Genomic DNA, 18,503 nt, shown 5'->3' with positions numbered 1-18,503 from the left:
CGAAATATATCTGGTAAATATATATTTTTGTTATACAAAAATAAGAGTTTGGAGCAAAATTTGGTGGTTAACTTAATAATTATGTATGGAAAATACCATGTACACAAACAGAAATGGACAAATAAACCTAACATATCATTTTAAATAAAAAAGCGAAACGGATGTATAGAATTTTAGATTTTTTCGATTTTTTCTAAGTTTTTGTATATATTTTTTAATTCATTCTGTTGTTTCCTTTGATGCTATAATGAATGTAATATATAATAATTGAATACACTGTGATCCTCTGTATGTGTTGTTCTTGTTATACAATAAAAAATAAATAAAAAAGAGGATTTAAACCACCAGTGTTTATATTATACAAAATATAAAGGATATGAATACACGCTGTTTTACTTTATCCCTTACTTGTGTGATATTCTGCAACACATAGTGCATAAATGTTATGAGAATTGATGCAGTAATATTTGTGAATTTCACAACTTTTTTGCTTTGATCTTATACTTGTCTTGAATTATTTGATGTTTATCAGTGAATACTTTAGTTATACATAATTACAATTATACTTAGATAACACTTTATTTTACAGTGTCCCTGTTACATATTTTACATGTAGTAATAACAGTCCATTGTGCAGTTACATGCAACTAACCATAACCCTAATTATATAGTAAGTACATATAGTTAATTACTATTACTTAGTACTTAATTGTGTAATTTAATTACAATTATGTGTGACCTTGGATATGGGTCAATTTTTTAAAATTTAGATTTATACATCATCTAAAAGCTGTATAAGCTTTCCATTGATGAATGGTTTGTTAGGATAGGACAATATTTGGAATCTGAGGGTGCAAAAAGAAATCTAAATATTGAGAAAATTGCCTTTAAAGTTGTCCAAATGAAGTCCTTAGCAAGGGATATTAGTACTAATAATACATTTTTTGATATATTTACGGTAGAAAAATTATAAAATATCTTCATGGAACATGATCTTTACTTAATATCCTAATGATTTTTGGCATAAAAGCAAAAATGTATAATATATTTTGACCCATTTGATGTATTTTTGGCTATTGCCACAAATATACCCGTGTGACTTATGACTGGCATTGTGGTCCAGGGTCAAATTTATAATTATACTTAGGTAACACTTTATTTTACAGTTTCCCTGTTACGCATTTTACATGTAGTAATAACAGTCAATCATGCATAGTAACAGGCCACTAACCATAACCCTAATTTTATATAGTACATGTAACATTGATATTTATGTTAATTACTATTACTTAGTACTCAATTGTATTACACTGTACCACGGACACCTTAAAATAAAGTGTAACCTATATTTATAATATATAGCATTTGTTATATGTTTAATCGTTACATGCTACACAATGAATATCAGAAAATCTACAATTAAAACTAGAAAAAGCCTGGATATTAAAAGTAATGTGCATGCAACAGCTAACTGATCAATATCAGACTTGTTGACTTGAAAGTTGAAAGTCATCTTTTATTGCACAATAAAAGATCACATACCATGGTTTGAATTATATGATTGGTCCACATCGGTGTACAGGAGCTATTTGAACAAAACAAAATATCCCAAATAAAAAAATAAAATAAAATAATAAAAACACCCACAACTCTCAGCATTGCTGCATATTTCATACCAAGAGTATACGTTCAATTTTTTTTTGTCTTGTGTAATCATCCCAATATAGTGCACTTGCTTCAAATGTAACTACGAACGTACAGTACTTCCTCGTCATGAACACTGACCATTATTAGTTGTATCAAATCCATTCAATGTTATTCTACAAGATCTTGAGGAACAGAACTTCCAACATAGGCTCAATAGAGATGAAAGCGCAGTTCTACACGGTGCATGATGCTCTAACGTGCCTTGAACACTGAGGACATGACCCTGGATTTTATTCGGTCTGGCTAAGCAGCTCTGCTATATGAAACACTCCATAGTGGCCCGCCTTGCACACACCTAGGTATGGGAACTGGTTCAAATGTTGTGACTGGTCTTATAAGCAGGTCCTGGCATGCAAACACTGACAGTGGCCGAGCAAAATCCAGTCTCCTACTGCGTGCATATTTAAAAGCATTGGAAATATCGAATGCAGACAGAGTCTGACCAAACGACGTGTGGTACCCAACAATTCTCTTGTTCCCCATCGGAAATGCACTATGCAAAGCTACTGCAATAATCTCCCTTTGATTAATCCATGAAAGATGGAGGTAGGGGCTGAGGGGCGAGGCTTTTTGCACTCCAGGAGCAATTATCCAGAGACATATTTATACACATGGATACAGTCCACGTTACCATTTGCAGAACAGTTCAGCGTTTATGGAAAGTAAAATTAAATCAGTGTTGAAATCCAATATAGGAAAACATCCAAAACCTGGAGACAGCAAGTTTATGTACACATTGCAATACACAAGGAGACAACTTTGAGACAGTAAAACACAATAAATACAGGTCAAATTTGAAATTGATCAGACCTTTGGATGAATTACCAAACAGTTTGAGCTAGGGGAGAAAGACAAAAATGGTTATTCGGAGTGTTATTAGGACGCAGAATTGAATTCATTGATCTTCAAATGGGCCCAGGTACTGCACCATGTTTCAAATCCATTTAAACAGGAGTGTGTTTGAGTTTCCAACAATATGGTTGGGTTTTTCAAACGCTACATTTATCAAATCAATACACTTACAACCAGCAATGCAGCATTCTCAGTCTGAACTCTCCAGTTGTACATATACTGGCTGTGCTTCTCCTTGAAGTGTCGAAGGCCTTTAATGGAGTTACGACTTATCAAAACGTCAAAAAGCGAGGGTAACGCAATCATCTAGACGAGGTCTGTGGGTTTGTGTTCACCAAATGTTACTGAGAAAGCAGCGTAGGGACAACAGAGAGATCAGAGCTTAGCTCTCAGAGTAACAATGAGACATTTTTGTGCTTTGCAATACTGTTTCGAATGAGCTGAGAGAGGAAATAGACCTGGTTATGTTATTTGAAGGGTGTTAAACTTCACGGAGGCCAGTATCTGTACAACTAGAGCGTCTGCGTTTTAACTTGTAGGACAGAGACTGCTTCCCAAAACGTTGACACTGTACACGAGTACTTTGATATATATTTTCCAACAGAAAGATGTAACACACATCCATATATAAAATGCTAAATAAGGCATTGCAAAGTGAACACAATAAGATAGACGTGATGAGAAAAGGGAAATGTCGTATCAGGTGAATCTGGCAAAGTAAAAAGAGAAATAAAAGCAAAATAAATTACATGGCGTCACAAATAGTGCGACAAGGCAACAACAGCATGATTTTTTAGAAGGTGACCATGATTTTTTTTTTTTTTTTAGACAAGAAATATACAGTACAGGTTTACATAGGTCAAAATGTACAGGAAGTGACATGTGCAAGCGTGCGCATGCGTCCACACAAACACACAAACAAACAAGACGGAACACAATTACAGGTAAACATTCACCAAAAAGACTGTGCAAAAATGTTTTCACATCCGAAAACTGAAAACATGAGTAAGATGAGAAGGTGGAAAATGACTACTCCCACAAAAGAGAGACCCTGTTGCGATTGGGGGAGAAAACAAGTTAAATTATCTCTGGTTATCGACTAGTGTAAAGTATTTCAAATAAAAATAAAAAAACACTAGTTCTGATTTTTTTCTTTACACATCCCCCCAATATGAAACATACTGGCAAGGGAAAAAAAAAATAACATTGTGTGCTTGTAAACAAAAGTAACAGCAATATACAGCTAGTTAGATTTACATGTTGTCAAAAATCTCGCTCGGTTTTACTGTACAGTATTTTCAAATGAACCAGAGAAAACAAGAGCAATGAAACCCATGAGGAGAACGAAGCGGTCTGACGTCTTCCTGTCAACCCCATCAAACCCACAGGGCTTTAGTGAATGTGAAAAAAAGGAGATATATTGGTTGTATAGAGGGTGAAGAAATATATCACCCCAAACAAACCTTTCTGGCATCATTTACTCACTTCCAAACCTGCGTGACTTGCTTTTCTTCAGTGAAACAAAAAGGGAGATGCACTTCCCCATTAAACAAAAGCAAGTAGTCCAAATTAATAATGCATTATATTTCCCAATCACATAATAGCTTCGCATGAGGAAAAGTAGTTGTATGGTGTAGTTGCATTGTTGTTTTTGAAGCTTGAAAGCCACTTTATGCCTTCGTTGTATGGAAAAGCGCAATGTGAGCATTATGCTTTTGTGCTCCACAGAAGAATGCCGGTCATACATGTTTGAAAGACTAAATGATGATATCTCTTTAAACTCACTAAAACACAGTTCTTGCTACAAACGCTTCGTCTCAGGCTTTTATTTTGTACGCCCATGTACCAAAACCTTTTAGAACCGAGTCTCATCTATGGCACTAATGCTTCGCCCTTGGACTTGCAGCACCCCCAGGTATATATAACCATCTATAAAAATGATTAGTAGTATCGCAACGGGGGCACCTTATCAACGCGACAATGTGGAAACGATACCAAAAAACAACAAGACAAACAAAACCACAGACAAATCAATTTTGTTTTGGATTGTTCTTTGCCATCAACTTCAAGCCTTGCTCTTTTTTTTGAGTTTCCATTGCACTCACCATGTTGCACTCATGCCATCTATAGCTTTGTAAAAGATTTAGGTTAAAATCTTCACTAAAATGAATACATAGCAGCAAGCAACTAAGAACAAAATACTGTGGTCCATCGAGAACATATCAGACGCAGCACTGCTGGTAATCTACCAATGGGATGAGTGTTTCCTTTACATTATTCCGAGTGTTTCAAAACATGAATCTAGGTCTTATGCAACTATAAGAGCATGATCCGAACCATCATTATGGAGTGAGACTGCTGTCTGTTTTTTGCACAATATCAACATCCTACCACTTTCTGAGAATCTGTGAAAGATGCTAGTGAATAACACCTAATCGAGGGGGGGGGGGGTCACTAAGAGTGTTCTCCGTCAATAGACAGAACCGTCTGAGTGTCCATTTCCATGATGCAGAAGGAACACGCTAACACCAATGATGATGTTGTCCCTTTGTTGGATTCAAGACCTCTGAGCGTTTGCATGCTTCAAGTGTCTATTTCTTTAGCACACACCCAGAAGGTAGAGTAGATGTCAGTGAAATTACAAGGGCAGATCTATAAACAATAATACATTGATAATCAAAGTCCTATACACAAACTTTTACCGACACGACACACACAAAAGTACTGCGGCCCAAACGTGAGGATGCATTCTAGTCTCCACCATCACACGGGCCTTGAGCATCTTGCTCAGGTTCCTCTCCCATTTCTTTTTTTTCCTTTTCTTCAGTACTTTTATCCTCGGAAGGATCTTCTATATGGTTAGAAGGGTCTTTGACCAGAGCCAAAATTACGTCATGTCCATCTTCTTCCATTCCGCCCTCTTGGCTTTTTCGTTCGGGTGTCTGTTCGATTTTAACCCCCTTGGATTCCTCGCCAGCCACCAGTCCTTCCTCCCTGACCTTCTTCCTCTTCCTCTTCGGGCTGCCCGTGCTATCTGCTGCAGGCATAGTGGGCAGTGCCATTATACTGCCTGGTGGCAAGAACATATGCGGATACAACAGACTATGTGACATTCCCGGGATTAGAAAGGGGTTAAAGGTCAAATGGCTGCCAGTGCTTGTGATGCTACTACTACTACTAGTGGCTGCAGCCGTAGACACCGAAGCGGACACTTTTTTCTCTTCCCCTCCTTGCTTTGCATCCTCCTTACTCCAGTTCTCCAAGCTCATCGGAGAGCCCGTGTTATCCCGCTGAGGTGCAGTATCCGAACTATCCGCCGGGCTTGAGGTTGAGGTTACGTTTGCAGAGTTCGTAGAAGTTACGCTCGCTGAAGTGGAGGAAGCGGTTACGGTGGACATGGTGGATGTGGCCGTGGACAGTGACTGACTCATCATCCCACTCATGTGAGCGCTATACATGGGCGGCTGCACGGCCGCCATGCCGTGGAGCATCATGGGCAGCATGCCGAGTCCATTCTTGGCATCGTCTCCTGATGCTACGGCAGTGGCGAAACCATGAGGAAAGCCCATGATACCGGTTAGCGGGATGCCAGGGACATTGCGGAGATTGGGTAAACTAACCAGATCCATACTGCCAATGAGCCCACCGTTCATGAAGAGCGGACCCATGCCAGCGGGGAGCTCGGGGGCTTTGGGCATCTCGCTACGGGGTCGCCTGCCTCTTCTGCGTGGACCGGGATCCCGACACACGGGTCCAGTGAGGATGCGTGCAAATTTGCCCTCCGGTAGAAAACCCTGGGATATAAAAACAACAAGTGTTATACTTCATTAATACAATCTTTGATATACTGAATGAATTTAAGTTAAATTTGCACACTATATGACAAAGTTTAAAGATAATTACATTTAATTAATTAGAAATGAATTACTACAATATAATTTATAACTTTCTGACAAAATAAAATTAAGTCACACTCTTGACATAGGCCATTATACTACAAGGGTAGAATTGCATGATCTGTTCAACTGAGGATGTGGGCGATTTTACCAGAGGTAGCCAGCATCATGAGGAGACGACTTGTGCAAAAAAATATTTTTTTCTCCAAAAATGACTTATTTCAGGAAGGTTAAGTTAAGTTAAATTTGCACACTATATCACAAAGTTTAAAGATAATTACATTTAATTAATTACAAATTAATTACTACAATATAATTTATAACTTTCTGGAAATCTTGATTCTGATTGGTCAGTTGCAGAAACCTACTCTACTTACCCAAATAATAACATATTAATACACAATAGAGTATTGCAGACTATAGCATAGACTATTACAGAAACCCCATGAGGAATTTCATGCAGATGGCATGAACACAGAATCTGTGAAATGGTATCAAGAGATTAGCAGACATTGCTTTTAATCCAAGGGAAACTATAATTTTTTCAGGTTTCTCAGAACACACAAAAAAACTGAACCAATAATTAAGAGATTGAGTAGATTTTTGTTCTTCTTGATGCAGCTGCCATCTTGAAAAACTTGTCAAATTGCCTACGTCTCATTGTCTTTTGACTTAGACAAAATAAAATTTAGTCACACTCTTGACATAGGCCATTATACTACAGGGGTAGAATTGCATGATCTGTTCAACTGAGGATGTGGGCGATTTTACCAGAGGTGGCCAGCATCATGAGGAGACGACTTGTGCAAAAAAATATTTTTTGTCAAAAAATGACTTATTTCAGGAAGGTTAAGATAAGTTAAATCTGCACACTATATGACAAAGTTTAAAGAGTATTACATTAAATGAATTAGAAATGAATTACTACAATATAATTTATAACTTTCTGGATATCTTGATTCTGATTGGTCAATTGCAGAATTCGTAAACCTACTCTACTTACCCAAATAATAACATATTAATACACAATAGAGTATTACAGACTATAGCATAGACTATTACAGACACCCCATGAGGAATTGCATGCAGATGGCATGAACACAGAATCTATGAAATGGTATCAAGAGATTAGCAGACATTGCTTTTAATCCAAGGGAAACTATAATTTTTTCAGGTTTCTCAGAACACACAAAAAAACTGAACCAATAATTAAGAGATTGAGTAGATTTTTGTTCTTCTTGATGCAGCTGCCATCTTGAAAAACTTGTCAAATTGCCTACGTCTCATTGTCTTTTGACTTAGACAAAATAAAATTTAGTCACACTCTTGACATAGGCCATTATACTACAGGGGTAGAATTGCATGATCTGTTCAACTGAGGATGTGGGCGATTTTACCAGAGGTGGCCAGCATCATGAGGAGATGACTTGTGCAAAAAAATATTTTTTGTCAAAAAATGACTTATTTCAGGAAGGTTAAGATAAGTTAAATCTGCACACTATATGACAAAGTTTAAAGAGTATTACATTAAATGAATTAGAAATGAATTACTACAATATAATTTATAACTTTCTGGATATCTTGATTCTGATTGGTCAATTGCAGAATTCGTAAACCTACTCTACTTACCCAAATAATAACATATTAATACACAATAGAGTATTACAGACTATAGCATAGACTATTACAGACACCCCATGAGGAATTGCATGCAGATGGCATGAACACAGAATCTATGAAATGGTATCAAGAGATTAGCAGACATTGCTTTTCATCCAAGGGAAACTATAATGTTTTTTTTGGTGCTTGAGCAAGACTGATCTTATTACGAATCTGTCATCTCTATTCTGAACCTTTAAACTTTAGACAACATTTAGCTGTTTAACCTTGACAATTAGGATATGTTCAGTTATACTACAAACTATATATTCACAAGTGGCTTCAGTGCAACAGCTTCTGATCCACAGCTTACAGTTTCCAGTCTCTTTCTAGACAGAATATGTATGACTCACTGAATGCTTCACCACATCCGCCCAATCAGGAGCTACAGAGTATTCTGAATTTGCATCCAGCCATCGGGAGAGCTCTTTAATGGCTGGAGCCATAGCGCCTCCAAGCTGCAACCAGAGGAATTGTGGCATTAAAATTAAATGAAATCAAAAAGGAAACAAACAAAAACAAAAAATGGTGTGCATGTTTGTGTTACCCTGCGGCCTGTGTTTCTGTGCACTACCGGGACTCTCTCCTCTCCAGTTAGAGAGCTGACGTCGAGCTTGGTGGGGTCTTTGCAGCGATGCCTTCTCTGCTTTGGACGCTCCAAGAAACCGTGCAACATGTTTGCATTCTGAGACTAAGAAAGACATGCAATTTAAACTAGATTATAGTAATTTATTATATGTCAATTATATTGTTTATATTAAGGCTGCATACATTTAACATTCAAATTTAGGATCATTCAAAAATCTTTCTGGATGAAAAAATTGTGTTGTCAACCTTTTTAAAGCACCTTAAAAGGGACAGTTCACCCAAAAATGAAAATTAGCCCATGATTTACTCACCCTCAATCTCAAGTCCTCCTAGGTGTATATGACATTCTTCTTTCAGACGAATACAATCGGAGTTATATTAAAAAAAAATTCCTGGCTCTTCCAAGCTTTATAATGGCAGTGAATGGTAGCCCAAAAGTTCCACACAAAAAAAATTAAAATAAGTGCATCCATCTATTATAAAACTAATCCACACGGCTCTGGGGGGTTAATAAAAGCTTTCTGACCATTCACTGCCATTATAAAGCATGGAAGAGACAGGACATGTTTTAATATAACTCAGATTGTATTCGTCTGAAAGAAGAATGTCACATACACATAGGATGGCTTAAGGGTGAGTCAATTATGGGATCATTTTCCTTTTTGGGTGAACTATTCCTTTAAAGTAAACAAAAATAAAGAGACGATACGAGAGTCAACATGTCAACATCTATTTTAGCAGTAATGTGAAGTACTACTAAGAAATGTGATAATTTTATTCAATGGGAATTTAATGGATTGTGTAAACTAGGGAATAATGTGCACGCAATTATGCCCAATAACAAGAGCAACGTGAATTCGGAAGGGTCAATTTTGATTTCATGTTATCTTTAAACAAGATTGTTTATAATGTCACAGAAATATTACTTTTTAGTCTGACAACATAAAACTGTTCTGTTTCTGACTAACCGATGGAAAAGCGGAAAGCTCCATGCTGTAGTTGGGGTTTTGTCGGAGCCACTCCATTAGGCCTTTATTGGCCGATTCCCTGTCCACGCTCACACTCAGGGTCTCCGTGGCTGGAGAAGGAGCTGGAGAGGATGCTGGAGGGTGAGTAGGAAGTGTAGTTGGGGTGGATGGAGGGCATTCTGACTGAGAGGATGTTGAGGACACGACAGGCTGGCTGATGCTCTCTGACCCACACTGTGTGATTTACAAAAGATAAACACATAAATAGACAGTGATATTAATAATTTCTATTTATTTATATTAAAATAATATAAAATAATTAATATTAAACATTCATTAATAATGTTCAATCAATAATTGATAATATTAAATATTAACTATTTTAATTAATTTCTTTATTTTAGTGTCATATCAGCATCAAACACTATTTTCATGGCAAGATTGAGTTTAAAATAAAAGTTTATTTCCAATCAACAGTAATTCATATTTTAAATATCTTCCTGGTAAAACTGGAAAAAACATCCAAAAATGTACTTTCTGTAAAAAATGCTATTGCTACTATTATAAAGCCATCTTAATCGTGATATATATACTTTTTACTTATAATATAAACTCCAAAAAGTAACATGAAAGCAGCCCATTCGACTTCTAATGAAGACTTTTATCTTTGCTGGGGCTATTTTTTTCTTGGCAAGATTAGTTTCACAAAACTAATACTATGAGGCTAGAATGACAAGGGACATTTTCCTTTTCGGGTGTCTTATTGTATCCATGCAATTTCAGTGATAAGTGGTTCCACAAACCTGTTGTTCAGGCAAGTTCATGGCTCGCCCCTTCATAAAGCCGAGATCAGGAGTCTCTACATTTCTTCTTCGTCCTCTCCTCCGTCTCAACATTGAATCATCACGTCGAATACTGCCGTTGACAATCTGCCCTGTGACAGGGTGAATCAAGCCAGCCTGCAAAATACCAGCCATATCCAATCCCAGTGAGCCTTGTATGGAGCCTATCCCGGTTATTTTGTGGGGCGCAGACTGGACAGTGTGGCTCATATGACTGATTGGCCCACTGTCTCCACCAACTGTTAGTTCTGTTGGTTTGGAGAGGTCAATAGCGGCATCCTGCCAGCCATTAAGGAGGAGAGCATTAGCACGATGAGGCATGCCAACTTGGATCTTTTCTCCAAGATGGCTTGGTTTGGCAAGAACTTCTGCCTCGAATTCAAACCCACGTCTGGGGCGTTTGAGTTCGGGGAGAAATGATGGGGCAACTAACCGCTCCTGTTGGGGACAAGAGTTGAAAATCAATGGTACTGTGTGTGTATGGAGGGTATGCACGTGACGTCACCATTGGCCAGAGTGACTGCGGTTATGCCCATGAATGCCACACAAAAAAAACCCCACACAAATCGCATCTGAAATGGGAAAGAGCTTTGAGATTGACTGTACAAACAGATTTGACAAGAAATCGGAGGTATATTTTTACAGACTGACGAAACCTACAGAAAAGAGAAGCAAATATCGCTGCAATTCACAGAAACAACTGGACTCCAGGCAGACAAACATGGATTTGCAGTTATTATTTTGTGCCAATATGATGAATTTTAGGGTAAAATCATACCCTATATATTGTATTGACAACTCATTAATTAAATATTTACCATCTTATATTCTGATTGGATGTTTTTAAATAAACACTGACAAAAACTTTAAAAGTTTTAGGGCTGGACGATACCGATATATGTAACATTAATCAAAGTAATCACCCAGATTTATACCAACATATATTGTATTTATATAAAGCATTCACAGGCAATTTTGCTTATTTGCTTAATGTTTTTCCCTGGCGTCGAAATCAGGCTCATATAAATGTCAGGAAACACAATCCTGGTTGCATGTCAATATCCATGGATCATGGGATCTTTGGTAAGGTATAAGAAACACAATATTGAGTCCAGTCTTTAGTTTAAACTGATAATTGTTTGTTTTACTCGCATTTTCGCAGTTTCCCCTATTAAATCCACCAGATCTTTTGCCACTCAGTCCGGCTGAGGGGGGTGTATTCCAGTGGAAAAGTGAAATCAATGCATACCCTGTATATATGTATATATATGTATATATGAGATCTCGAAAAGTCTTCAAAATCACACTTTTTTTTTCATTTAATTTATTTCATGATATTTCCAAAACTTGCTTTGAATTTAAGACATTTCAAATTGTAATACTTTAAAGATTTGCAGACACTTTGAAAAACGTCCTGTCTGTGGATGTGATCCTACCTTTGGTAAGTGGGGTACTGTGTGTGAAAGGTTAAAGTTAAGGCTCTGAGATATAGGCATTCTGGTTTGCAGAAATCCTGCCCTCTGGTGGGCACTGCTGGGCATGCAGGTGTTAGCCAATGTGGTGGGAGAGTCGTACTGTTGACTAGAGGAAGGCCACTTCCCCTTTAAGATAGTATGGCAGATACTGTCAATACGGTTGATGATCACTCTGTCCTGTAGAGAGCAAAAACACAAGACACGGTGTATGAAATTGATCAAGCTGCCTCAATATGTGACTGATACATGTCTAGTGGTATGCTGTGGGCTGAAACCAACTTTACCATTTGCATTTCAAGACAAGATTTTCCCATGTTCTGTAGAATATGCAAAATATTCAATATCTATTTTCAGTATAACTAATTATTGAATCATGGTAAAAGACAATAATACAAACAGGAAACATGACAATACCTTAGGCCACTCTGAGAAGGAGAAGAGTGCTTTCTCCTGTAAAAGCTGAGCAATGGTTGGTTCCCTTATTTCATGGACATTGTCTGCCATCTCACACATGGGCAGCGCAAAGCGTGGTGCATCAACATCTCCCAACAATGCTAAAAAAGGGAATCAGTATTTAAAGCATGCTGCAAAACAAAGAGACTAAATAAAACTCCCTTTCAATTGTTTTCTTTGGGTTTTAAAAACATAGTGAGAAACAGTCATTCATCAGCATTTAATCTGTCTTAATAAATTGGCCGAGTAACATAGCATGGAGAATATTAAGTGATGATTCCATCAACCAAATCTGTCTAGTGTTCGTCAACAATTACAAATAGCTAATGATAAACATCAACAATTTTCAATAATTCAACAGTCAGGAGCAATTTGTTCTGCTTTCGGACTTAAAACTGGTTTGTACATCCTTATGGTACCAAACAAGTGAGCTTAAAATAGCCTAAACAGCCTCTCAACCTGTTCAAGCTGATCTGGTTTGCTAGTTTTTGGACACTTGGAGAACAGCTGTCCAACAAGCTAAACAAGCTGAACTCCAGCTTAGGGCTACAGGCTAAGAACAGGGGATCAGCAAGACCAGCTCACACCAGTTAAGACGGGCAAACCAGCTTTGCTGGTTTAAGCTGTCCTTCACCAAAAGGGGAAACAGTCCAAGCTGCCATTACTAGTTTTGGGAAAAATGTAGCAAAGTATTAAAAGGATAGTTCACCCAAAAATGAAAATTTACTCACCCTCAAGTCATCCTAGGTGTATATGACATTCTTCTTTCAGATGAATACAAATCACAGTTATATAAAAAAAAATCCTGGCTCTTCCAAGCTTTATAATGGCAGTGAATGGCTGTTTCTGTTTTGAAGTCCATAAACTACAATTAAATTACTATTACAAACTGTAATCTTTAACTTCTGCTAACTGTTGTACGCACGTTCACGAGAGACAGTTAGCGGAAGATAGAGATTACGGTTTGTAAGGTTTTAAACATGGATATTTTTCTTACACAAATGCATGGCTTCTCTTCAGAAAGCCTTCATTAACCCCCCGGAGCCGCGTGGAGCACTTTTATGATGGATAGATGCACTTTTATGGACTTCAAAACAGAAACAGCCATTCACTGCCATTATAAAGCTTGGAAGAGCCAGGATTTTTTTTAATATAACTGTGATTTGTATTCATCTGAAAGAAGAATGTCATATACACCTAGGATGACTTGAGGGTGAGTAAATCATGTGGTAATTTTACTTTTTGGGTGAACTATCCCTTCAAGAAAAACGAATGTGGTCAACAGACCTACTACATCCGTCAGTATTCAACAGAATCAAGAACCAAACATAAAAAAGGTAGAAAGCTGAAGTCTACAGCCACAATACCTGGTGTCTTTGCGCCTTCGTCTTTTATCTTGTCCTTTAGATCCAAAACCTCAGTTTGCTCAAGGTGAGGAGTCTGTGTAGTGCTGTCTGGCTCAGGCTTCACATCTGACACCACTGGATCCATGAGGAACTCTTGTTTTGGGACTGCATCAAGGCCCGGAGATACAGAGGTGTCAGGTAAGGTAGTTGGAGACGATGGGAGTGAAGAAGGCAAAGGGTAATCTGTAGAGAGGGTAGTGTTAGTTAGATTGCACTCTTCTATTGGGTCTTCAGAGGGTTCTTCCACCAATTGCTGTTCCGCTGCGTCTTGCTGAAATCCTTCACAAGGTTCCTGTAGGGTTTCATCACAAGTCAAATCATACGACTCCTCTAAAGGCACTTTTTCTGGCTCTCTTAGAGGCTTTTCATAAGATTCGTCCAAGGCCACTTCACAAGGATCTTTCAAGTCTCCTTCATTGGAATCATCAAATGTCACCTTGCAGTCCCCTTTCTGAGAATCCTCAAGACAATTTTCCCTTGGAGACTCTATTGAAGGCATCTTGTCAATTTCATCTTGAGAATCCTTAGTCTTCAGACTGACTGGAGAAAGGTCTTCTTTCTCAAAATTGAACCCTATGCTTTCAGCTCCTCCTGGACTGGGAACACCATGAGTGATGTTGGAATCACTAAGCTTGTCCTCTTGATCCTCACTAATGGGATCTGCCTGGTCGAGACTCACATCCGCGAGACCAAGAGGTGGTGGAACATATTCTGGAAGACTGGCTGACAGGTCTGTCTGATCCACAGATGCCTCTCCAACATTGAGGTCTTTGAATAGCATGAAGCTCGGTGCCAGTGGCTCAACAGGGTTGCTTTGAGAGTCCGAACTGGGCATGCTCAAACAGTCAGTTAGTGTTTCATCACCCTCATGTCCATCGTCTGGTTGAGGAGCATCCAGAAAGCTGGGTTCCAAAGCTTGTGCTCCCAAAATGGGATCAGTCTCGTTGAACATGTCAGAGGTTTCAACATGGTCTGAGCTTTCCCATGGAGTTTGAAGTTCATCGAGTTCCACAGAAGGAGCCATTAAGCCAGTCTCCTCCGAGGACCCTTGCTCTCCCACCAGAACATCGCTGCGAAGTTTCCCAGCTATGGAGTCCGCCATGTCTCCTTGAGCCCCATTGAGCTCCCCTTGCACACCATACGAATTTAACATATTCTGCCCACCAGTTGCAGAATTGAAGGGGAATCCGTTGAAGGCCTCTTTACCAGGTTTGCTATGTAGTGTGTCTGATGTCAAGCCTTCATGTTGTAAAGACCCCAATTCCAGTGAGTCATCTAAAGGAGGGCAGTCCAAAAATCCTTCCCTGTTTCCTGCACCTATACCCAGGGAACTTCCTGGCTCCGACGCCACCGCTTCTGTGGGCTGGTGATGCCCATGAGTATGGACAAGTTGTGTTGGAGTGTGGGGTGAAGGTGTGTGGTGATAGTCCGGAGGTTGTGGGGACTGACAATGTCCAAGGTTGGCATCATACAAGCAGCAATGATGGTGGGGCAAGCCTGGGACTGGATATCTGTGGTTTTCTTTATGAACATAGTTCCGATGGGCCTCCAGAAAGGATAGTTGTGGGTCATTGAGGATATAGAAGTCAGTTCGACTCAAGCCATGCTTAGCGACACCAATGAGAAGATCACGGTCATGTTTGCCACACTCCCACCAGACAGGCAAGTACAGACTAGGGCGACAAAGTTGCAGTCGTGCCCCCAGGAGTGGGTGCCGCAATACTTGCTCACGGACCTTTCTCAAAAGCTCGATACGGTATAGTGTTCGGGCAGCTCGCTCTTCTGTAATGGGTTCCACACACAGCGAAGGATCAACGGTACCTACATGAGACAATAATTTGTGTATACATTATGACAGATTGAGCTGCTATTAATCTTTTTACAAACTATCAACTCAAATATCCATTTTACCTTCATCTTTTCTAGGCGGCAGTCTACACGCAGTGCGACACATTGATACAAAGCTGTGGAAATATCTCTCCAAGCTTTCGTCCGTCTTCCTCTCCAATCGAGCAAGGGCACGGAACTGGCCCCAGTCAAAGATTTTCTTCTCTGGGTCATAGACTACTCCAAATGAGGAGACTGTGCGATAGAAGTCAGCCTGCTCACGACGTGTCCACCTGTGTTAAAGGCAATGTGTTATCTCAGCAGAACATAAACCTCAAAATCTGCCTCAAATACTGAATTAACAGATTTTCAAGATACACTATTAACCTCTTACCTGATGCAGACCAAAAAACTATTCTTCCAATGATCTTGCAACACGTTTCTGTGTTTTTTATTGTCCTCCAGGATTTTATGCTAACCAGTAATCCTCTAGGGTTTGCTGTTGTTGCTAACTAATTAGTGTTATGAAAGCCCTGTATAATTAGTCTGGTTTCAGGTTCACCTCACCTCAATCAGGAGCCTTTAGGGGGGCATTTACCGAAGACACATTTTAAAAACAGCTAGGGGTGCAATGAAATAGATTTTTTTATGTGACAGGGTCACATAAATGTGACTATGTGTTATGTGACTTTTAAAAACACAATGCTCTGGCGGGATGCTGAAAAACTTCAACTGAAAACTGTGATGTTTTAAAGGAAAGGCATTAATAGAAACAAATTCTCCAAGAGGGTTTTATTGCGCTAACTGTCTAATGCTGCGTTCACACCAAACGCGAATAGAGCGGCATGAGCGAGTGATTTCAATGTTAAGTCAATGTATAGGCGCGTTGACGCGCGTCTGGAGGTCCTGTGGCATGATAGACGCGTTTTGCGCGGCGCATTGGACGCGAATTTAGCATCTTGAAAAATCTTGAATTTTTGTCTCGAGGAATTTTTGCAATCGAGTTAATCGAGTAACTCGATGAATCGTTTCAGCCCTACTTTGAAGCGAATTAGCGTCTGACGCTGAGTTAAAAAATTTGAACTTTGCCGTCAATTAGCGCCGCGTTAACCAATCAGGAGCCTGCTTGCTGCTGTCACGTGGTAAAGTGACGTGATGAGAAACCCTGCATAATTTAAAAATACAACTATTGTGTCACAAAATGAGGATTTAAGACTTTTTCAGGTGAGAATGTAGTTGTTTAAAGCTCAAATCTGTGGTTTATTTATAAAGAGAGCGCCTATTTTAAAAAATATATATTCTTGCGTTTTTGGAGTTGTGAGATCCAGGCGATCACCGGGCACTCAGCGCTCATTAACCCCAGCGAGAGCAGTCTTTCCTCGGCCAGTCCTTCTGACGTTTGCCGCTGACTCTGATGTCCTGTAGCGGTTCGTCTTGTGTGGATCTAACGGCCAATCTTTGGTGTCATGAATCTATAATTTGTTGTCTGCCTAATCGTTTTGACTGAGGGCAAAGAGAAGTTTCATAACATTATTTTTTAAGGATATTTAAATATACATGCAGTGAAGATAATGTAAGGAGTTGCCTGGACCACATTTGTGTGGCTATTAATGTTTAATATATATGTTTAATGAAAATGAAAAGAGGCAGAGTGGTGTTGCATTGAACGCGCGTCTATTTCGCTTCAAATGCTCAATTTATACGCGCGTGTACGCCAATTTGCTGTGTACGCGCGAACGGATTCAAAATGTTCAAGCGTCCAACTAGACACGGTAGATGCGATTTTGACACTCTATTCACGTTTGGTGTGAATGCAGCATAACAAAAAAAAAAACCTGAGATCTTGTGTGATCATCATCTATCATGATCATGTCAACATGACTTGAACCATTAGTATCAGCAATACAACCATGACTAAACAACAAAACTGCCGTCACATCACATACCTTCGTTGCCACTCCAAAAACAGTGGGTCAGGCTCAGTTGTGCAGTGCCTAAACTCTCCAATTTGCCATGTCACAGGTGCAAGTCCATCGTGTAAGAGGAAATCATGACGAAGCGGCTCACGGCGTGTGTAGCGCTGATATGCAGTAATGAGGCGGCGTAGGCGTGCTGTAAGAGCCGAGCCTGCCGGCCACTGTATCCGCCCCTGTTCCATCATCTCCGTAATTAAGTCTCCTGCGAGAGATGCTGCAAAGCCCCCTTTAAAAGAAATGCAACTTTAGACTCGACTGCTACTCAAATAGCTAAAGCAAATACTGCTACTGCTACTCAAATAGCTAAAGCAAATACTGCTACTCAAATAGCTAACGAAAATACTGCTACTGCTACTCAAATGCTTTATGTTGCAATCTAGTAAGATCATCTTAAGGGGCGGTCACTTTAGGTTTTGTGTTGGATTCATACGGATGCCAATGCTAGTGAGCAGTTCAGTACATTTTGTTTTGAAAATGTTTGTCTTTTGTTGCATACTAGTTTTGAGAACTCTGACCTGTAATTTTTTTAATTAAAATTATAATATCTGTCCAATAGAGGATTCAAGCTGACCTTCAGTGTGAAAATGGAGAAAAATTATTTCCAGCAGGGTCCAAAAGTCTGCATATGAGATGCAAAAGATCTACTAAGGATCACTAGCTGTTGTGTATCATTGACGAAAGGTAGTATGTCAAAATGTTAATTGTCTTAAAACTTCAGAACCAAAATGAATGGCTCAAAATGGCAAGACAACTAGTAACAAAATGTCCTCATATTTGGCAGAAATATACAAGAGAATGCGAAATATATATTTATAGTTTATGGCTGGCAAATTTTCTCAATTTATCCAGTATTG

The 18,503-nt window shown here is 39.0% G+C and overlaps 1 protein-coding gene across 5 annotated transcripts in view; it reads right to left on the bottom strand.

The window, feature by feature from the left end:
- Positions 1-2,425: 2,425 nt before the first annotated feature.
- The window catches only part of chd6 (chromodomain helicase DNA binding protein 6), a 65,964-nt gene continuing 49,886 nt past the window's right edge, over positions 2,426-18,503 (bottom strand). For 3 of the 5 annotated variants that reach the window (XM_079840134.1, XM_079840130.1, XM_079840131.1), the window contains exons 29-39: positions 17,620-17,875; positions 15,758-15,966; positions 13,808-15,667; positions 12,402-12,541; positions 12,272-12,304; positions 11,949-12,164; positions 10,474-10,950; positions 9,671-9,904; positions 8,662-8,805; positions 8,468-8,572; positions 2,426-6,353 (exon numbers count right to left, since the gene is read on the bottom strand). In XM_079840134.1, the coding sequence (XP_079696260.1) occupies positions 5,310-6,353; positions 8,468-8,572; positions 8,662-8,805; positions 9,671-9,904; positions 10,474-10,950; positions 11,949-12,164; positions 12,272-12,304; positions 12,402-12,541; positions 13,808-15,667; positions 15,758-15,966; positions 17,620-17,875 (4,718 nt within the window). In that variant the 3' untranslated portion in view covers positions 2,426-5,309. The remainder of the gene's footprint in view (positions 6,354-8,467; positions 8,573-8,661; positions 8,806-9,670; positions 9,905-10,473; positions 10,951-11,948; positions 12,165-12,271; positions 12,305-12,401; positions 12,542-13,807; positions 15,668-15,757; positions 15,967-17,619; positions 17,876-18,503) is intronic. The other 2 variants (XM_079840132.1, XM_079840133.1) reach the window with 1 other exon arrangement.

Source organism: Gobio gobio (genome assembly GCF_949357685.1).
Source record: "Gobio gobio genome assembly, chromosome: 17".
NCBI lineage: Eukaryota > Metazoa > Chordata > Actinopteri > Cypriniformes > Gobionidae > Gobio > Gobio gobio.
This window is presented reverse-complemented; position numbering and strand designations above follow the sequence as displayed.